The following is a 22,529-nucleotide window of genomic DNA, read 5'->3' on the forward strand; positions in this document are numbered from 1 at the left end:
CTGTAGTCAAATTACTTTCATGTCATCTTTCTTCTTTCTCTTTTCTAAAAAAAGGTTTATTTGTTTTGGAGAGAGAGAGAGAGAGCGAGCAGGGGTCGGGGGGAAAAGGAGCACAGGGAGAGGGAGAGAGAAACCCAAGCAGACTGTGCTGAGTGCAGAGCCCAGCGTGGGGCTCAGTCCCGTGACCCATGAGATAACAACCTGAGCCCGAACCAATAGTCAGATGCTCAAACCAACTGCACCACCCAGGTGCCCCTCATGCCACCTTTTCAGCTGAGTTTTAAAATTTTAAGGATTATATGTTCTAGTTAAAATTTTTGTCTAGAATATTCCTTCTTTGAGATTTTTCTAAAATGCATTATTCCTTTTCCTTTTTCAGTTTGAAGATAATTTTGTTGTGCCTTTTGTATTTGGGATCATCATTAACATTGGCTGTCAGTACCCTGTGTATGTAGTCATAGGAATATGAAGGACAGGCATTGGGTGGGGGGAGTTTTGATGGAGTTTTGGTTTAGAACTTTACTTAGTTTGCTGACACATTTGTATTCCAAGTTCTTCCGCATACCTCAGGTTGTCAACCCCATTGATAACATTGTCATGAAATCTTGATAAAATAGTAACACTTTTCTTACTTTGCAGGGAAGAATTTCGCACGATGTGGGTGATTGGGTTAGTGTTTAAAAAAACAGAAAACTCAGAAAATCTCAGTGTTGATCTCACCTATGATATTCAGTCTTTCACAGATACAGGTATATCTCTCCTTGGATGATCCAAACACGTAACTTGCATATTTTAATTTGTCTTCATGTGCACCATAGTAATATTTGCAATAACTGTTAATTTACTTGGGAAAATTAAACAGTGATTATCAGAATAATCGTAATGTTAGTTATTAGTTTCAGTGATGTCTAATGTACAAAGGGGTTTTTTTGGTATTGTAGCTTTAAAGTTAAGTAGGATCATTTTAATTTGTTCACAGTTATTAAGTTAGAAGAGTATTTGATTTTGTAGAAGACTGAGTCAGTCTGTGACTGCCTCAGTAATCTTGAAGCTTAGCCATTGACAAAGCTAGACTTCTGGTGATGGAGGAAATTTTATTCTTTGTGTCAAATATATAGACTCAAGTGTTGATTCACAGGTAGAGTATCAGGTGATTAGAGCTACATTTCAGATTGACCTGTACCCTGAGAGAGAGAACTGAGATAGAATAGTTTTTCTAAAGAACAAATGGGTGTAGTCCACAGAAGCAAAGGCTATACACAGATGTACAGCTTTTCAAGGGAATGGTAAATATGTATAGAGACAGAGATGAACATGCGGCTGCGGCGACTGGAAGGCGGTTGCACTGTGTGTGGGATCACTAGCGGTGTGCCGTCCGGGAGCTGCTCCTGGCGGTGCGGGAGCTGCTCCTGGCGGTGCGGGTGCTGTCTGTGGTGATGCTGGCCGTCAGCAGCCTTGCTGTTGGTGCTCCAGTAGCATTTCAGGTTTTCAAATGAAACAAGATGAACTTTAAATGAGACCCATGGTAGTTGCCTTAATTCAGATTAAAAATATTCTGCTTTTATGAAAAATTGAGTTGATTTTTCTTAAATAATTGATAAGTAGGTTTTTCATTTTTAGGAATGTAAGTGGCATATGGCACAATTCTTGGTGAGGAACACTGAGAACACTGAAGGATATTTCATGTCCCTAGCAAGTAGGAACCCTTAATAACGGACAATAAAGACACTCATACAGATTTTTTTAGGATGTGATTTGGAGGGTGGTAACTCCATTACTGAACACTGCAGAAGTGTGTTTTTCCAGAGTAAAAATTCTGATGTCAACTTGAACTATAAACTAAGAAATCGTGTAGAGATACTTGAATTAGATAATTTGTTTTGTGCATTTCATCTCAATTTTTTACCGAAGGTTATGCTAATGAACCATCAGGATTTTCAAGGAATTTTTATTTTGGGAGGGAAGTGTTTAGTTGTCCTGGATCTTGAAACATTTTAATGGAATACTTTGTGGGAATTTCTTTTTTCTTTCTTTCTTTCTTTTTATTTTAAGCTTTTATTAGAGTGTGAGCGAGTGTGTACAACCCTGCACAAGCAGGGGGTAGGGGCAAAGGGAGAAGGAGAAGCAGGCTCCCCGCTGACCAGAGAGCCCCATGTGGGGCTCCATCCCAGCAGCCTGACGTTACGACCTGAGTGGAAGGCAGATGCTTAAACGATCGAGCCACCCAGGCTCCCCCTTTGTGGGATTTTTTCTTTTTTTTTTTTTTAATTTATTTTTTTAAAAAATTCAGTTAACCTATAATGTATTATTGGTTTCAGAGGTAGAGATTCGTGATTCATCAGTCTTAGATCACACCCAGTACTCATGACATCACATCCCTCCTTAGTGTCCATCACCCAGTTAGCCCATCCTCCCCACCCTTCTCCCCTCCAGCAATCCTGTTTGTTTCTTATGCTTAAGAGTTTCTTAGGATTTGTCTCCCTCTGTCATTTTGTCTTGTTTTATTTTTTCCTCTCTTCCCCCATGATCCTTTATTTTGTTTCCTAAATTCCACATATCTGCGAGATTATATGATAACTGTCTTACGTTCATATGATTGACTTACTTTGCTTATCATAACACCCTCTAGTTTCATCCACATTGTTGGAGATGGCGAGATTTTTTTTTTTTGATGACCAAGTAGTATTCCATTGGATATATATACACCACATCATCTTTATCCATTCATCTCATCTGTTGATGGACATCTGGGCTCTTTTCCATACTTTGGCTCTTGTGGACATTGCTGCTGTAAACACTGGGCTGCACATGCCCCTTCGGATCACTACATCTGTATCTTTGAGGAATACCCAGTAGTGCAATTGCTGGGTCTCGGGTAGGTTAAAGCCTCTGCCTTTGGCTCGGGTCATGGTCCTGGGATCGAGTCCTGCATCGGGCTCTCCCCAAAAAGTTCCTTTTGAGGAACCTCCATGTTGTTTTCAGGAGTGGCTACACCAGCTTGCATTCTTTGTGGGATTTTCTAATAAAACATGCAATATGTTCAGTACTCAAATTCTTATTTCCAGTCTCGGAATTCCAACTTCTCTTCAGATCTTTTTGATCTCAGGTATTGGCAGCTATATCCCTGTAGTTGTTCAAGCTAGAAATCTTAGCGTCCTCTTTGACTCCTGCTTTTCTCATAATTTGATGAAGAATCCTTTTGTCTCTACTTTTAGTATCCGTTGAGATTCCTGCTACTAATTGCTATCTGCTGCTTTCCCACTAGTCCAAGCCATTTATCATTGTTCTGTTGTATTACTCTCATTAACTACAGTTTCTCTGGCCTGTCCTAGCCCAGCTGCTAATGGGATAATAGTTATTCTCATCCAGCATACAAAATGATAATAAGCCAGATCATGTCTTGCCTGCTTGAAACCTGTACTGGCTACCATACTCATTTGGAAAGAAGTTCAAGTCCTTCTTTACTGTGGTTTGCAAGCTTTTGCCTAATCTGGCCTTCTCATTATGTCTCTGACCTCATTTCCTGTTGTAAGTTTAAAATCCTTTATCCATATGTCTTAGGGCCAGAAAGGTAATAAAGTTAGTAAGTAATATTCCTTGTAGGGCTTGGAGCAACATTTGGTAGTCATTGACAGTTAGCATTTCTTCAGGGAACTGTTCGGGATTCACATTAAGCAAAGGTAGAGACCATATAGCCACAAATAGGTTAGATCAGGGTTTGTTGTTACCAGATGAGTTTTGGTGCCAATTTTGACAAGAACTTGTGTTTTGGGAGCTTTTGGGATTTCTAGAATTGCTCTCAAGGGATTATGGATTTTGATTTTTTTCTTCTCTCCAGTGGCCTTTTTGTTGTTCTTCAAACATCCCAGACATGCTCTCAGCTGAGGACATTTTTTTTTTTTTAAGATTTTATTTATTTACTTGACAGACAGAGATCACAAGTAGGCAGAGAGAGAGAGAGGGAAGCAGGCTCCCTGCTGAGCAGAGAGCCGGACGCGGGGCTCGATCCCAGGACCCTGGGATCATGACCAGAGCCAAAGGCAGAGGCTTTAACCTACTTAGCCACCCAGGCGTGCCCCTGAGGACATTTTGTCTTTGACCTTGGATCTCCCTGGAATGCAGTCCCATCAGTTATCTTTGCTTACTTCACTTTGATTTCAGTCTCCGCTCTGATGTCCTCTCAGTTTCTATGCTGAGCTTCTTGTTTTCTTCCCTACTCAGTTTTTCTCCGTAGCACTATCATCATTTGATATGAGTTATTTTTTACTTCGTTGTTTCCTGTTTATTGTATTGTCCCTACTAGAATGTAGACTCGAAGTTCTTTTGGTCTCTTATTCTCTGCTGTATCCCCCATGCCCAGAACAGTGTGATATAGTATAGGTGCTCAGTAAATAATTTGTCATATGACTGAGTGAATGAATTTTTCCATTTGGGGATTTTCTGGAACTTATTGGATGAATTTATTTTTAGCATTTTCTTTTTGCACCTGTGACCTCTCTTATTTGAGTTATTGTACAATAGAAGATGGTAGATACTTAGTTTTATCCTGCACATTCTTGAAAGGGTATCTTTGGGTTTAATCAGTAAGTTTGACTTTGGCTGCATTTGTTACATAATTGGGCTAGAATTTTAAATAATAGTGGTAGCACAAATAGGTATGAAGAAGTCCTTTATGCCCCCCAAATTCTGCTTTTTCTTAAAGAGTTCCTCTTTAAAGTTATTATTTTAAGAGTAATTAACTGGAAGAGTTAGTATACTTTGTGCTTTTATTCATTGTATAGACCTCGTGGTATAGAAGGTACTTAAGAGTTTGATTAGGCAATGGATTATGTCAGATGAGAGGTAATTTTTGTCCTGATGGTTTTATGCACAGGATTGATACAAAGTGATCCTTACTTAGAATAGCTTATCCTGGTTTAACTGTCTTTGTTAAAATGTTTCTGTTTCTTGTAACAATTTCCTAATTGTGTAGTTTATAGGCAAGCAATAAACAGCAAGATGTTTGAGGTGGACATGAAAATTGCGGCAATGCATGTAAAAAGAAAGCAACTCCATCAGCTGCTACCTAGTCATGTTCTTCAGAAGAAGAAAAAGGTAAATTTAGAAAGTACTTACAAGAGCATTACTAGCATAATGTTTTTACTGTGTTCAGTCTATACCTACTTCAGCATTTAGACTCCATTTAAGTCATGTTTGAAGTAGATCACAGCATTTTAAAAATCTGTTCCAGGGAACAGTTCCATTATGTGAAACCTTGCTCCCAGTAGTGTTTCTTGCACGTACTTGGAGACCTCAGACAGACTAGTGAGGATGCTTCCTGTCCTTGTTTTACATAGGCTTATAGTCTCTCTCAGAGTCTTCTGTTTTTATCCATTTAATACCCACATCAGTAGCTAATTTCCTTTCCTTTAAAAAGTAAATTAGGTAACATGTGGATAAATTACGTGACTTTTTATAAAATGGCTTTGTTTTATTAAGAGTATAGATGTGTATTATTGAAAAATTAAGTTATTGAATGTAAAGATCACAAACAGAGGTGACCAGAGTTAATGTTTTGTAGTATGTCATTCTGGTAATAGTGCTTCCTGTCAAATAACTTACAGCCATATTTTTCTTTTATTTATTTATTTACTGACTTACTTATTAAATTTTTTCTTTAAATAGCTATAAAGGACATATTTTTCTTATTTAAACTTACTGTAAAGGACATACTAGAATTTTAGTGCAGAGATGACAGTTACATTTTTACTTTATTTGATTTCAAGAATGTGATTTCAAAAATTCTATTTCAAGAAATAGAATAATTTCTGTAATGGAATATACATTGCAGTGAAAATGAGTGGGTTAGAGCTACATATATTAGTATGTTCAGTTAAAAGGTTCTGATGAATATGTATTTAATTTATAATTTTAATTTTACAAGTTTAAAAAATGTAAAACAATATATTATTTAAGAGAATATGAAAGAAAAGTATAGCATATAGTATGATATAAGCATCTAAATCAAGGAGAACTTTGGAGTAGATAGGCTGGTTCAGTTTCAATGCCACTGCTTCCCTGCTGTGACTTGGGCCACCTGTATAATGAACACTATGTTCTTGATTTGCTTCTTCTCTAAAATTAAGATAATAGTCCTCATTAGATATTTTGTGAGGAGGAAATGAGTTAATACCTGTAGAAAGTGGTTTCGACTGGTGCTTAGCACATAGCAAATGCTCGTATTTGTTTCTGTTGCTATCTCCATAACTTGAGGGTAGAGGTGCTTGCTTTTGTAGTCTGGTCTGAAATGCAGTTTTAAAAGGCACTTTTGTTTTTTAAAGTAACTTAGTACATTAAAGCCTTTATGTGACTTGTTTTCTTCTCATCCTAATGCTTTTGTGAGTTAACTAAATAATCTAGAAAGTGGCAAAAAGTACTGTTTTTTCTCAAGCCATTTTATTTATTTGTAATAAAATACACATAAAGTTTGCCATTGAATAATTTTATTTTTAAACTAGAATATCAAGCCAGAGATTTGTCTTCTGATTGTCCCTTGGTGGTGTTAATGAGTTTAAGCAACCATACTTTAATGTGTTACTCCATGTAAAAGTATATAAACATTTTGTGTGTTTTCAGAAGTCAATGTAAATAGATTGTTATGTTCTTTAACGTTATTTAGCTATTTCTGTTTTATTAAAGCATCTATTTATGTCTGAGGTAATTAGATTTTCCAGAACCCTTTATTCTCTGATTATCTTTTAAAACCCCTGTTCACTTGGTATTGTTGATATTTGAAACAACAAATGTATAGTTTAAATAAATTTTATTTTTATTCTATTTCTTAAGGTATTATGTATCTAAATATAATCTTCTAGAAACAAAAAGGATTATTAGCATTCAGAAATAACTTACTTAATCTAAACTTTGTTAATTATCAAATAAAGCTTAACCGTACTCTCATCACCCAGTAATAGCCACTTTTCACATTCCAGTGTGTGTTTCTACAAAGTCTCTTGGTGCACATATGTAATCACATGTCATAGGGATTTTTAAAAGGTTTTTGATGGTACATGCCCTTTTGTGACCTGCTTTTTGGGTGTTTATTATGTGTCCAGATTATATTACATTACAGATACTGTGTGGCTGCTTAGTATTTCTTTGTGTGGCTATAGTATGATTATATCTGTACTTTATTTGACATCATTTGGATTATTTCTAAGTTGCCACTAGTAAAAAAGCACTTTCTTGTTTTTAGAAGTAGTATCTAGAAATCTAGATCCATGAATCTTTTCTTAGACTCTTGATTACTTCCTTTTTTATTAACTGCTGTTTGCAAAGCACTGTATGAATGTTTTTCTATGTTTTTAATGATACAACAACCCACAGGTATTGTCTAAGAGAAGAAACCAAGTGGTTAATAAATTCGCCCATGGGGGCGCCTGGGTGGCTCAGTGGGTTAAAGCCTCTGCCTTCCGCTCAGGTCATGATCCCAGGGTCCTGGGATCGAGCCCCGCGTCCGGCTCTCTGCTCGGCAGGGAGCCTGCTTCCTCCTCTCTCTCCCTGCCTGCCTCTCTGACTAGTTGCAATCTCTGTCTATCAAATTAAAAAAAAAAAAAAAAATACGCCCATGGTTGTATAATAGGAGATGTGCATAGGTTTCAGTGCAAAGCATGTGTGTTTATTTCTCTTTGTGGTATGTTCTGTCATTATTTATCTTTTATTAGAAAGTGTGGATAGAACATTTAAGTTATCTTGGTACTGAAATCTCTCGTGCCAAACTTGGTATAGACACAGGCAAAGTACAGCAACTGTTTTGTGTTCAAACCAGCCAGTTAAAACCTTTAGGTTCACAGATCATCCTCAGCAGTGGCCTGTTGTCTCACAGCAGTTTGATCATCTGGGCAGGGAGGTTAACTATGTAGAATAACTATAATTTAGTCACTGTACACTGGTGGAGAGTGAAATTGGTAGCATTTTTGCATAGGAAAGAAGCTCATTAGAAAATTCTTTTCACAACTGACTTCATAAACATGTGGCATTACTTTCTCTTCCTCTCCATTCTGCCAGGTCTCATCATCCCCATTTGATTAATATTGGTTTATGTACAAAAGTAATGTCCATAGTGCTAGATCAAAGAATGTCTTGTCATTTGGGGAACTAGAGCGCACACAGACACACACAGACACACACACACACACGCATGTATGGGAAATGGGTTTTTGTCAGCAATGCAGTCGTTTCCATTAAAATGTTTCTGTAGGTAAGTGGAGCACCAAGGCTAAAAAGTATTCTGGAAAAAAAAGCTGAAGAAATCAATTTGATATTGCAATACTATTGGTTGTAGAAACGGAAACTAAGTTCTTTAGAAATCATGCTTTATTTTGGTTTTCCTATATTAAGTAACATGTTTAGTGCTTTGATTTTTGAGAAGCAGGACTAGCATTAGGATTTACATGTGGATATTAGGTTTCACTTTCAGGAAGTTATTTCTGCTGTTTCTATTTTCACAGGATAATTTATACTATTAGATGTACCGTGTTAAAATTCTAAGTTGGCAGTCAGAGCACCAGAAATTCTTTCTTTTGAGAGAGCCTCATTTATTTATAGATGTTTAGAAGTGGTACTATGCTCTACTTATTTGATAATTTTTTTGATATTACACAATTTTATGTTCATTGTAGAATAATTAGAAATTGGTCACAATCCCCAAAGCCAGAGATACTCATGCTAGCATTGGGTTTATCATTGACTTTTTTCCTTATATGTGTATGTGTCTGTATATATTTAGAGTTGTCTGAGTTAAGATCCATGTGTTTTCACATTATTGTGCTTTTTAGTGTGCAGTGTATCTTGTGGAGAATGTGTACGTTTAATGTAGCATTCCTTTCTCCCTTTTTCTCCCATGGAAGAATTGTAGTGTAGTCAGTCCTCTTAAAAGTCAGAAGGTGTGTATCTACCAAATCTTCACCTTGTATTATAAGTCAACATGACACTTCTGAGCTTTCATGCACTAATTTATGCTGTGTAGTAGGAATCATTTATCAAAGTAAAAGATGTTCATGTTTCAAAGATATGGTTAAAATATATATTTGACTAAATATTTTATTAATTGCAGCATTCAACAGAAGGTGTCAGATTGACACCTCTGAATGACAGCAGCCTCGACTTGTCTATGGACAGTGACAACAGCATGTCTGTGCCTTCACCTACGAGTGCTATGAAGACCAGTCCATTGAACAGTTCTGGCAGCTCTCAGGGGTAAGGAAATTGAGGGAGTGAAGTGGACTTGCTGTTCGCTAAACGCATTTGATGAATCCTCTTGTTAGAGTCATCTATTTAGCATATGATTTTTATTCCTTCCGATTCTTTAAAGATAGCAATTAAACTTATTTTGGGGGGAAAGTAATTTTTTTTATCCTATTGTGTCATACTTGGATTCTGTTCTTGAGACAGGTGTATCTTATTCAGATGTGAATGAATGTTAGTGCTGTAATCCCTCACATTTCACGTATAGATGGTCCCTGACTAACATGGTTTGACTTCAGATGTTTTGACTTCACAGCGGTGTAAAAGCAGTACACAGTCAGTGGAAACCATAATTTGAAGTCTGAATTTTGACCTTTTCTAGGGTAGCAGTACACCACCGTACGACAGTTTCTTGGGGTACCTGGCACAGCAGTGAGCCATAGCTCCCAGTCAGCCCTGCGCTCCCAGGGTCAGCAGCCACTACGCCCACAACCATTCTGCACCCCTGCACCCATTCTGTTTTTCCCTCTTAGTACAATATTCAATAAATTACAGGGGATAGTTAACACTTTATTATAAAACAGGCTTTGTGTTAGGTGGTTTTGCCCAATGGTAGGCTAATGAGAGTGTCCAGAGCATGTTTAAGGTAGGCTATGCTAAGCTGTCATGTTTGGTGGTTATGTGTATTAAATGCATTTTCGACTTAAGGTATTTTCAGTTTATGGTGGGTTTAACTGGACGTAACCCCGTCTTAAGAAAGATCTGTATTGAGGCTTCTCCTGCCTCCAGGGAACTGTATGGTACTAAGGAGAATGGACAAAAGGGAAAAAATCGCCTTTCTGTCCTGGGGCTGCTTACATCTGGATAGCTGGGGAGCAGATGTGTGGACATACTAGGGGTCTTCTAAGGAAGGTGAAGGTCTTTGTGGGCTGCTTTTAATTACAGGAAACTTTTTTTTTTTTAAAGAATTAAGTGTCTTTAAAATCATTTAACACAGCTAAGCATTTTTGTTAACGAACGAAATAACATGGCTATGGTGGCTAGAACTAGAACACAAAAAGCCGTATTTATGTTTAATCTTCTGTAAATTTTTCCAGTGTATCCTTGTAGAGTCTTTCTTATTTTTAATGGAAATACTAGGTTACCTTCAAAGGGATTTGTAATAAGTAAGTAAGTAACTTCAGAAGCTTTTAAACAACAGTAGTTTCCTATGTAATACTGAGTAACATCTGTAAATAAGACTTCTGGATTTTAAGTTGTAATTGTATATTTGCTTAGCATATTTTGAGTATTTATTAGGCACTAACCATTTTGCCAGCTCTTTCTGGTTTTCTTTCTGCATCTGTGGTGGTGCTCTAGCCAGCTCGCTCTCTCTGTTTAGATCATTAGATGTGTGCCTTTAAGGGTGCTCTTGTCCTGGCTCAGTATTCTCCCTGGGGGAGTGGGATCATCTGCGCTTGTTGACTTCCTTTACTTCTGTGTACCAGTGAACGCCAAAACTTTTTTTTTTTTTTTTTTTTTTAAGATTTATTTATTTGGGAAAGCATGAATGGGAGGGACAGAGAGAAAGGAAGAGTGAGAATCCAGCAGACCCCGTGCTGAGCACAGAGCCCGAAACAGGGCTCAATCCCAGGGCCCCAAGATCATGACCTGAGCTGAAACCAAGTGATGGACATTTAATCGACTGAGCCATCCGGGCGCCCCATGAACTCCAAAGCTTTAATAAGCTACAGCTCTGGTTAAATGCAAATGTCTTGTAGGCACCAAAAGTCGAAGTCCTTTCTTGCTGCCGCCTTGTCAGGGCGTCATTGTTCCACAGTTGCACAGTGCCAGCTGTAGCCGAGGGAGTGAGAAGAACCAGAGGTCTTTGTGCCTTTGTTTTTCCTTCAAGGGGTAATTAAAATGAGATTATTTAACTGCGATAGGATTTATTTGAGACAAAAAACTTGAAGAGATAAAGGATGGATGATTTCAGTTTCCTGAAATGACAGGAAGGAGTAGGATCCAGAACATAGAAGAGGAGGGATGGCTTTGAAAGCCTTTGTTGTTTATCTGGGCCACTGGGTGGTCTTTCAGGGTGTCACGAGCCCTTAGATTTTGTATGCAGAAATTTATTTCTGTTTCTTAGACCATCTTCTTATTTATAGCCTTAGACAGGATTTTCTTAAACCTCAGAACCATTAAGTCTTTTCCCCCAAATCAGATACAGATTGTTTTTAAAATTGTCCTGTTTAATAGGCTAGTCCCTAGCCCCATGTGGTGATTTAAATTTATTAATATTAAATAAAATTAAATACTCAGTTTCTCACCAGCCATATATCAAGTGCAGAGTAGCTGTATCTGTATGGTGACTACCGTACTGGATAGCACAGCCGTGAGACATTGTTCCAGAGGGTTCTTTGGGACAGCACTGCTTTAGAGTGAGTGCTTTGGGGTGTTGGTCGTATTTATCAAATAAAGACAGTTACTGATATATACACAGAAGTAAAACAAAGAATCATTTCCTTCAAGTAATAATTTCCATATTAAATTTTGTTACGGAATTTTATACTTCTTTCCTGTTTGCGTTTTTCACCTTCTTTTTTTTTTTTTTTTAGCAGAAACAGTCCTGCTCCAGCTGTAACAGCAGCATCTGTGACCAACATACAGGCTACTGAAGTTTCTGTGCCACAAGTAAATTCCAGTGAAAGCTCAGGGGGTAAGGAGATGGGGTTGACAGGCTTGAGAATCCTCACACAGTATTTGGTGTTAGCCTTCATTTCGAAGGGTAGCTTTATTTGTTGATTAAGTGGTTCGAATTCAGTTTTTTAATGTTACTGTGTATTATCAATGAGATAAAATAAAACTCAGAGACTGAAAGCTTTGCTTGTAACTTGCTGTTGACAGGATTTACTGTAATTTTTATGGTGTTCATGTACTTACCTACTTAGGTACATCGAGTGAAAGCATTCCTCAAACTGCCACACAACCAGCCATTTCACCACCACCAAAGCCTACGGTCTCCAGAGTTGTTTCTTCAACACGTCTGGTAAACCCACCACCTAGACCTTCAGGAAATGCAGCAACAAAAATACCTAACCCTATAGTAGGAGTCAAGAGGACGTCCTCACCTCATAAAGAAGAGAGTCCTAAGAAAACCAAAACAGAAGAGGTATCTATATATTAGTAAGCCATGGGAATACCAGTCTGCCTATTTTAAAGTCCAATAGAAGAAAATCTTTCTGAGCCAAAATTAAGAAGCAGCAAGGAAGAAAGTGTTTAGAAAATGTTTAGGTAGTGCCTTAGGGCCATAGTCTCTCTTCACCCTTTTACCGTCTCAGTGCCTACCTCGTCCATAAAGCTGGGCCTCGTTTAAACTTAGCTTGTCTAGTCTATAGCACAGTTTAGCATTTCATCTCAATTTCTCTTTCTCTCATAGCTGTATCTTTTATGTGTACTGATTCTTTGATAGCCCCTTTGGACAGAGTTTCAGGATCCAAGTGGAGTTTTGGAGTTTCTTAACACTGTACTTGGTGTTACAGGGTTACTGACTATGAGAGGTTTTCAGGGAATTCTTACTGAATAACTGGCCAAAGTTGCAAAGTCAGATTAATTTTGAGACCTTGAATAACTGCTTCCTCCAACCCTTCAGGAAAATTTTCTCGCAATACTTTCACTTTTTATAGTGGCCAATTTGCCTTGACAAAGTCTCAGATAGTTTTAGGGAAACCATTTAAAGTGTACGTTGATTTTGGTGTGTGTTTTGAAATATAAATCAGAAGTAAGTAGGCGTGTCACACAATTTCATTGCTTCCTGGAATCACTCTCCTGTTTTTTTTTCCAGTTAGTAGGACAGTCACTGTTGTCCCAGAGATGACAGTCCAAAAACTAATTTCATTGTGATTTTTGGTTGAAATTTTCTTAACTTAGGAATTTACTCACTTCATCAAAGTTTCTTTAGAATGGGGAAAAAATATCTGGATTTTTCTCATGAGAGTGTTTTGATCTGTAATAGTGAAATATTATTGTCACTAATTTGTAAGTGTTCTATTCCCCAGCTTATTCTGAAGCCTATTGGTTTAGATTTTTTTGTATATGGTCCCTATTAACTGAATATGAATAACTTGATGAATTTTGTCATTCTAATGGTCCTGAATTAAGAATGATTATATCATCTTATGCTTTACAACTCATATCCTGAAAACCCATCTGCGTAGTTATTTCTTAAGGCAATGATTTTCAGCCTTGCTTGTATATCAGAATTTTTCAGAGTGATTTTTCCCTCCCTCCTAATAGAGATTTTATAGCCTCCTCCAGATACACTGAATCAGAGACTCCAGAAGTTAGGCTTGGGAATCTTTTATTCAAACCTCCAATGCCACATTGTGCAGCAACCTAAAAGTGTGCTGGTTTTGGTGGAACTGCACATTTTGTGTGTCTCTTGATACTTGTTTGGAATTTGGCAGAGCATTGCAGAATTCACAATTCACATTTCTTTTGATCTTAGTAAAGTACACGTAAGGATAACTGAGGATGCCTATTCATTCTGTTTACTTCTGTTAATGGTTTAATCCCTTAATGGCTCCTGAGAGCTCTGACTCATGGAGTACTGGCATAATGTTGGTAGTTTCATTTGCACTTACCTTGGTAGAAAACACTCCTGTTTCCTGTCTAGATACAAAGGCAGTAGGATTATAGGATTTTTTAACTTACTATGGACAATCTTAAGTCTATATACAAGTAGAGAGTCATTCCCACTGCAGCTTTGGGAATAGTGGGCTCTGCAAGTCCCTACACCCTTCATTCTTTGGGCCTTTTCCATCTCCCTCTATCTGTATTTTAGAAATTAAAAATCCAGACATCATATATCATCAGTATTTTTAAAATCATGTATCTAAAAGATAAGGATTGCAAAAAAGAAAGCATAAACAAACTAAACTTACCATGCTTAGAAAAATCAAATACCTAGTCAGTGCTCAACTGACCCTGATTGCATCATCATTGATTTTTTTTTTTAAGTCTTTGTTTGTTCCATTCTGTAACTACATAAGATCCCTGTGTAGCTATTGATTGATTTCTCTTAAGTATTCTTTAAAACAGACTTCCCTCCCTTTTTTCCTTGCAATTTTTGTTTTGTTTTTTTATGTTTTCTGAGAGTCTGGGTTTTGTTTATGGCAGCTTCATGGAGTTGACTGACAAAAACAGTTTTATGATATACAAGAGACGTGAGGGTCTGAGGTATCTCACGGGCTGATCTCCTCATTTCCCAGAAGGAGGAGCTTGAATTTCGGTGGTTTTTCCATTTATAAAGCTAATAAGTCAGGATTAGAACCCAGGCCTAAATCTCATGGTGCTAAAGGAGAAGATTATTATGAATATCATCACTTTGGAGCTCTCCTCAGCTGGATCTCTTATTCTCTGCTAATGAGTACTTGGTGTTAGAAATTTTAACCTGAAACAAACACTGGTCTTAATTAATCATGTGCTAACATGTGTACAGACAGGGAGGTTCAGGGTGGTCAGGAGGCATACTGCCCCTTGATTTGCATCATAGGCGAAGGCTTTATAGATATGTAAAATAAAAATAGACTAATGTTTGCCCTGGGTTGTATGGTTAAATGATACTACCTATGTATTTTTAAACTTTTTCTTATGGAAAATTTCAAACATGTACAAAATTTTAATGAACAGTCCTGTTTGTATCACTTAGCTTCCACAATTAGTAGCTCACGGCCAGCCTCCTTCATCTACACAACTACTTCCTTTCCCTTGTTATGAAGCAAATCCCAGGCATAGCATTTCAGCCATAAATATTCTGTGTGTATCTAAAGATAAAGACTTCTGAAAACACAACTACAGTATATTATCACCATATGTATGTGTGTGTACATATATAGATATGTATATGCCAGTATATTTACCAGTATTAGCAATAATTCCATAATGCTACGTATCCAGTCAGGTTTGAGTATTTGCCTAGTTATGACGAATTACTGTTCTTGAAGTTTGTAATGTTTGCAGGATACAAATAAGGTCCTTACTAGAATTTGTTAACTGTTAAATCTCTTCTACTCATAGAAACATAGTTTCTGTGTCTTGTTATAAAGCTGCATTTAAAATTATAATTATGCTTAGTAAATACAGCAGAGAAATTAGAGTTAAAATAGTTATTCTTAAAGGGACGTTAATAGCAAATATGGGAAAATGCAGCCATCTTTGGCCTCCCTTTTCCTTCCTTTATCAAATGAATTGTTTTTGATATAAAATTAAGACTGGGAAGAGAGCATTTCTCAAACCTCCTGTTCTTCAGGATGTTACTAAGTTTTACTAAGCAAGGAGGATTCTGTGATTAATTAAGTTGGGGAAAGTTAAAGAGGTATTCTTTATAGAACTTCTCAGAACCTTTTATAAAAAGTGCTGATATGTATGTGAATTTCCCAGAATGGGGGTGATAGGATTCCAAGTTTCTAAATTGTTAGATCAAAGAACTCTTTTTTTTCCTCTTCCTTACAAAAAATATTTTATGAACTTAGTGGCTTTAGGAAAGTACTTTAGGTGGTATTGAACAACAGTAACAGCTTTAATCATATTCTTTGTTTGGAAGATATTGAAGCCAAATTAAATGTTACATTAAAAATTTTTTTTCAAGTGAATGAGTGATCTACTTTAAGGCCATAGTTGATCTTACAAGTTAAATTATTTTATAATTTAAAAAAATTTTTTATCAGTTAAAGCATTGATTGGCAGATAATCTAAATTTTTCATTTTAGAGAATAAAGCTTTTTTTTTCAAAAACAGGATGAAACAAGCGAAGATGCTAACTGTCTTGCTTTGAGTGGACATGATAAAACAGAAACAAAGGTATACTAATTTAGCCTTGGAATACATACACAAGAGTACGGAAGATGTGATAGAAATGTCTCTAGAATATTGTACTGTCTTTTTCGTTCTCTAGGTTGTAGGTTGTTTTTAGTATTCTTTTTAGAGAAGTGTCCCTTTTGAATGTTAATTTATAATGGTGAAATTGAATTTCTCAAATGTTTGAGGTCCTACTAAATGCAGGGTAATCTGGGTGGATACTGAATGGCATAAAATGACAAGTGAGCCATGTTCCGTGCCTTTAAAGGAACTTGTAATTAAGTAGAGAAGATAAGAGGTAGAAGCAACTAATTATATTATCAGAGAAGATCAGAGTAATTGAGGCTGCTGGGGTGGTGTGAAGGGCAGGAGCAGTGGGATGTTATTTCTGACTGAAGAAATATTAAGAGGCTTTGTAGGAAGACCATGTAGTATTTGACGTAGTCCTTGAAGGATATGTAGGATTTGGGGCAGTCCAAGATGAGAAGGTCATCTCACTCTTGGTGTGAACGTATGGTATGTTTTGAGAACCAGTTTTTGGCAGAAGGTTCTGGCAAGAGCCTTTTGGAGTGCATGGGGCTTGAGATGAAGTAGATGAGATGAGAGAGAGTGGTTTAGCCAAACCACATTAGACTCCGGACATCATTTTTTCAGAAATTGGAATGTACTGTAGGCTTTTAACTTTTTCTTCTTACAGAAAATTTGGAAATCCTCCTCCTCCCAAATATATTGCCATAATCGACATTTTAGGAAGTATTCTTTGGGTATCTTTATAGATTTTGTTTAGGCACGCATACTAATGCCTTTTGCTTTCAAATCTTTATTCACTCTGTAAACCAGGAAAAATTGTTCCTGTGATTATATAATTTACAAAATATTAACAGCTATCTTAAGGCCATAACCATATTGTAGTCAACCAGTTCCAATCGTTGTAGTTATTTCTGTTAAAAAAAAAAAGTTCTTTCTTACTATAATTATTGACTGACGGTAAATACTTGCCGTCCATTTATATTTATTAGACTACATTAATGAAAGAGGAGTTACTGAGGCAAATAGTATGCTTACTTTTAAAACTCAGTAGATAACTCCAGTCTGTGCTTCAGAAAGCCTGTGCTTCCATTTCTGTTACCTGCGTCCTGTTTACCCTCTTCTGTCTCGTAAGAGAAAATTGACATTTCATTGTTTTATCATTATATATGTTGTTTGACAGAAATTCAGATTTTTACATGTTTATTTTCATCTGTTTCTGGATATATGTAGTTTTTTGTTTTGTGCATAGCTTTAAAAACGTTGAGAGCAGTGGCATGACGTGGTTCTCCCTGTATTTTCAGATAATACTTAGAGTAGATCAGTGCATTGATTATTGAGGAGGGGGAGGAAAAACAAACAAAAAAAGGAATATTTTAGGGACTTTTTTCTACTTTTAATCGAAGATGGGGGAGCAGTTTTTATCCTTTTGAAAAGGTAGTTTTATTTAATAATATTAACCAGGTTTTGTTTTTTTTTCACCTAAGCTAGGACTTAGATTTCTAGTGTATCAATTATTGTCTGGGCAACATTTCATAATGTGCCCGTGTGTGTCTTTAATTATTATCTGCTCCAAATGTCCAAGTTGGAGGTTGTTGGAAAGTCAGGAGATATTCTGACCATGCCCATGGAGTTGAAGTAGGCACATAGAAATGTATGTGATGTGACAGGCGAGGCAGCCTGCGGCCAGGCTCACTACATGATCTTGTGATGTGGTCCCATCTTTCTCTTGATCCTCCTGTCTTCCAAGTTGTCTTCTTTATTAGCCACCAAACCCAGTCATGTTCTTTTATTCTTTTTTTAAGTCTCTTTCCTCCCCCGTCCTCTTTGTCTCACAGGAACAACTTGATACAGAGACAAGTACAACTCAATCAGAAACTATTCACACAGCGGCTTCTCTGTTGGCCTCTCAGGTACTAAGTGCAAAAAGCAAGGAGAGTTTTATAAATGTTAAGATTAGTGTGATATAATGAATTAAAATGAGCATATACAGAAGACTGTTAAAATTCTCACTGTAACAGTAATTAACTCACTAGCATATCAGTGGGTATCATAGTTTCAAGGTAGGGCATCAGATTCAATAGAACCGTTGTTTTGCACTGTCAAGATGCTAACCCATTCCCTTATATGTTATTTGATATTGCAAATTATTTAAATCCTCACTAGTCACAATATGCAGTATTCATATGAAGTTTTTCTCCACAGATCAAAGAGTGAATTTTGAATCATGACAGAACTAAAAAACATTTTTTTGTGGATCTTTTTGTGAGGTTAAAATGATTTTTTCTTTTTAAAATGTTTTTCTGTCTCACATTTTACTCCTGATTTTCAATTATTAATTTAATGTAACCCATAATTCTTTCAAATTATTTATTTGTCCTAGAAATTCTGTGATAGTCCCTTCTTACATACAGTAGGCACCTAGAATCCATATTTTTTTGAATACTGATTTGTGAACCTTCGTTTTGTTTGTGAAACAATGGTTTTCTTTTTGAACCCTTTCAGATTGAGTATACTTGGAATCTAGATTATACTCTGATGCAAAGTAAATACTTTCTTTAAGTAGACGTGGAGCTGGTGACTGTCTGCAGCCCCACTGAGATTATTGCTGCTCACAGGGAGGCTGCGGAACTGACGCAGTGATATTTGCTGTTTTGTGGCTCAGAGTTATTTTATTGTGATAATTTTAAGATGTGTTTTTGCTAACTATTAACCCTCATAGCCTCTAAAGGGAGAAATACCATTTTGACTTTCTAGAATGTCTTTTATTTACATAATTTTTATCTAATAAAAATTTGGGATGGAGGAAGTAACTAAAACAACACGAGGAAATGTGCTTGGCATTGATACCTGGACAAAGTAGTCTGTCAGTCTTAAGCTCCTGTGATGTGACTGCATGTCTTTTGGCCTGCCACATTACTCCGGGGAACTGTTTTCAAAGTATGTCTTATTAAATTCATCCCTATGGTGATGAGTACTCATGGGTAATTTACCTTTTTGTATTTTTATGGGGAGGTAGAACTTAATTTCTAATGGAAAGATTTGTAGAGACATTGAGAGAAAAATGACCCAGTTAATAAAAAGAATGATGATGTAGATTACAACAAACAAAATACCTATATTTGGTGATATAAGGGGTGTATTTCTTTCCGGGAGATAATTATACTCTTGTGGCTGTGTGTAATGAAGAATCCTTATTGTTTTGAGATAACTTGAGATACTTACAAAACATCTCTGGGATTTGCTTCAGAGTAAGCTTGGGAGTGAAGGTGGGGGGACAGTGGATGGTTCTGGTTGGGCCGCTGGCTAAGCTTGGTAATGGCTACATGGGATTCATCATAGAACGCGCTCTACTTGTGTGGATGCTTGGAATTTCCCATAATAAAACATTTAAAAATTTATCTCTCTGGTTTTGAATGTTAAAGAAGGCTTGTGATTTAGTTGTTTTTTTTAACATGAAGTTTTCCTAAAATTTAGAATAACTAAATTATTGCTGAGTTGTATAGATTTAATTTAATAATGTATAGGGTCAGAAAATAATGTCTCCGTAACTGCTTCTCCAGTGTGTGAGGTGAACTTTAAGTGTTCTCCCACACGGGGGTGCTCCAGCACCAGTTAGCTTCACAGCTGTTCGCGTTACTACAAGTAAATACAGTTTAACGTGACTTTAATAATTATGTGATAGGTCATTCTTAGAGGAGTGTGGCTGTAAAAGCTGTACTTTAAAATCACTTAAGAGTTTTCTGTGTATTGCTAAAATATTCATATTTTATTATCTGAAAATTACAAGTATAGAACAAATAATTTTATAGTAATAGTCATATTTATTTGCACTTTATTCTTGTTTCTCTTTAAATTTTTAGTACTTCTGTGGTAAGGTTCCATCCATTTCTTAGAGAGTCAAGCAGTGGAACGTAAATCTCATTTTTAAGTTACAGTGCTTTGAACAATGTTGTGTTCTTTGCTTTCGTTCTCAGAAAACATCCAGTACAGACCTTTCTGATATCCCTGCTCTCCCTGCAAATCCTATTCCTGTTATCAAGAATTCAATAAAACTGAGATTGAATCGGTAAAAACAACCTCAGGGGTCCATAAACAATATCTGCCAACTCAACCTGTTGTCTTCAAATGCTAAAAAAGGAGAATGGAGGGTACAAGACTAGACATGACTGAAAATGGATTTAGGTTTTTTTTGTGACCTCCCTTACTGGGCTAATCAGCACTTGATCGGAAGTCCAGGTTAGTATGTGAAGCCAGGAGTACTATTATTATTGTGTTAGCAACAGTTGCATTAACTATTTCCAAAAATTACTGCCTTTAACAAAAAAACGAAAACAAACAAAAAAAAACAACCTCAAGTTATATTTGTATCCATAATTTGACATCTGGATTGGGTTTATGTTTGATGCATTGTTTGGAAAATTTGCAATACAAACTGGCATAAGAATTCCTTGTTCAATGATGCACTTTTATGTATTTTTTTTATTAGAAAGTAGAACTAATTTTAGATTTTCAGCTTGATGGATTTTCATTTTTTCCTGAAAAATTTCCTTTACCATTAGTCTTCAAATTGGATACCGTTGTGCAGTGGCATACTGTTCTACTTCAGAGAAAGGATGAGAGGACATCTAGTTCAGTCCCCGTGCGGTAGCTGCAACCCTTAACAATGAAATGTCAACTCTAAGGGTGTATATTTGACATTGAAATAATAATTAGGAAATAGTTGGTTTTGATGGGGTCGTGATTAAGAAGTGATATATTAGTTTTATTTATAGAATTGTTTAGAGTGCATACAAATCAGCGATCAGCCAGCAAATATTTTTCTTTGAGCTTATTAAGCTCCATATTCTTTTGCCTTCAATCTGTTGTCTTTGAAACAAAGCTTTTTGCTCCATCCCCCTTTTCTTTTTCCCTCTTTGCTTATATGCATAAGGTAGAACTTAATTTCATAAGAAACAAAATGCCAGTATTTTCTTAAGCCATGATGTGAAACCAATGATCCTGTGGCCATGTGGCACAGAACACTAAATTTCGGTCCTGTGGCTGAAACTTTAGGGTGACTAAAAGAAATGCGAGTGGAACATGATGCCCTATCTGGGATGGCCATTTGATCTCTGGACAAGCGGAATTTTGTACACTCCACAGAACTCCTCTCTGTAGTAAAGTTGATTTTCAATTTTAAACACGTGGGCAAAAGGCATTTTCTCCAAGAATTTTAAACTAATTTTTATTTTTAAATGGTTGACCAAAATTTGTCAGTAAATTTTACATGTAGAAACATTTTAAAAATCATTTCTAGCAAGCACTTGGCACCTAGTCAGCTCTATACTCCTTTTTCATTTTGTTTTACCTGATCAATAGATTAGGAACTCCTTTCTGCAAAGAAAAGAAGTCCTCATAATTAAGCAGCAGAGCATCCATCGTCATGAAGTATGAAGGGTGCCGGGTGTTGATAAACTTAGTTATTCTTTCCTGATCTGGACAAAGCAGACCTAACGTTTTCTGATGAGCATGTTTATGAATCTCCATTGTGCTCCGTCCTATCACATGTGCATTTTTCATGCTAAACTGCAGTTACTTAAACTCTTCCCCATCCTCTCAGATTAATTTTCCGAAGTTGGAGTGTAGTCTTTCCCCTTAGGCTATGCATTAACTGAGGCTTTCTTTTCAACGTACCTTATGATGTCTAGTAGGCAGTGTTTCCGCTTCCCACATCTTCGCTCCGCACACTCACCTTGCCCTTCCCCCCACCACCTAAGAAAAAGAGATGGTCATGCTAACAGGTGAAGTGTACAAGGTGCGTGTGTGTTCTGTGTAGCTTCAGAGTTAGATTGAAATTGCCAGGCACAGATTTAGTCTTGTCATTTTGTTTACACATTGGGGGAAAAAAAAATTCAGTTTATTAAACGTTTCATGTAACTGCACCCAAGTTTTGCCAAGCTGGAAACTTGGACCTTTTCTGTGTAGTGACTTTTTAATTCTAGTTTTCATAACCTGGAGATCAGACTGTTGCTTTCGCATGATGTATGTAGTGTCTCATGACTGGAGTTTGCTTTGTTTTATAGTATCTGTACTCCTTGTATTTTTCAAGAGCTATTTTGTAAACAGATGATGTATTTCTCCATTGAAAACACAATAAAAAAAAAAAACAGCACAATCCCACAGTCGGCTGGTTTCTTTTGATTGACTTTATTTCTCTTGTTTTTCAGTGATAAATCGGTTCTGCTTTATAGTGTGGCCGTAAGTGAAGATTTGCAAAAGAATTTACTTTGTTTACATTTAGAGACGATGTGCTTCTGGTTCATTTATGCTGTTAGTGGCAGCCTAGTATTAACTGATGCCTTCCGTGATCACTGTTTTTCATACAAATGATCATTGCGGAGGAAAACGTGAATGTAGTCACTGATAATTCCCTCTCCGCCGTCCCACTGCCCACAGAA

At 36.6% G+C, this 22,529-nt stretch overlaps 1 protein-coding gene across 6 annotated transcripts in view; it reads left to right on the forward strand.

The window, feature by feature from the left end:
- Positions 1-20,407, forward strand: part of PAPOLA (poly(A) polymerase alpha) — a 58,913-nt gene extending 38,506 nt beyond the window's left edge. The window contains exons 15-22 of one of the 6 annotated variants that reach the window (XM_046009282.1): positions 640-749; positions 4,973-5,094; positions 9,095-9,237; positions 11,826-11,923; positions 12,156-12,376; positions 16,003-16,065; positions 17,928-18,002; positions 20,067-20,407. In XM_046009282.1, the coding sequence (XP_045865238.1) occupies positions 640-749; positions 4,973-5,094; positions 9,095-9,237; positions 11,826-11,923; positions 12,156-12,376; positions 16,003-16,065; positions 17,928-18,002; positions 20,067-20,162 (928 nt within the window). In that variant the 3' untranslated portion in view covers positions 20,163-20,407. Of the gene's footprint in view, positions 1-639; positions 750-4,972; positions 5,095-9,094; positions 9,238-11,822; positions 11,924-12,155; positions 12,377-16,002; positions 16,066-17,927; positions 18,003-20,066 lie in introns of all 6 variants that reach the window. The other 5 variants (XM_046009281.1, XM_046009284.1, XM_046009283.1 and 2 more) reach the window with 5 other exon arrangements.
- Positions 20,408-22,529: the final 2,122 nt, after the last annotated feature.

This window comes from Meles meles, chromosome 6, assembly GCF_922984935.1.
Source record: "Meles meles chromosome 6, mMelMel3.1 paternal haplotype, whole genome shotgun sequence".
Taxonomy (NCBI): domain Eukaryota; kingdom Metazoa; phylum Chordata; class Mammalia; order Carnivora; family Mustelidae; genus Meles; species Meles meles.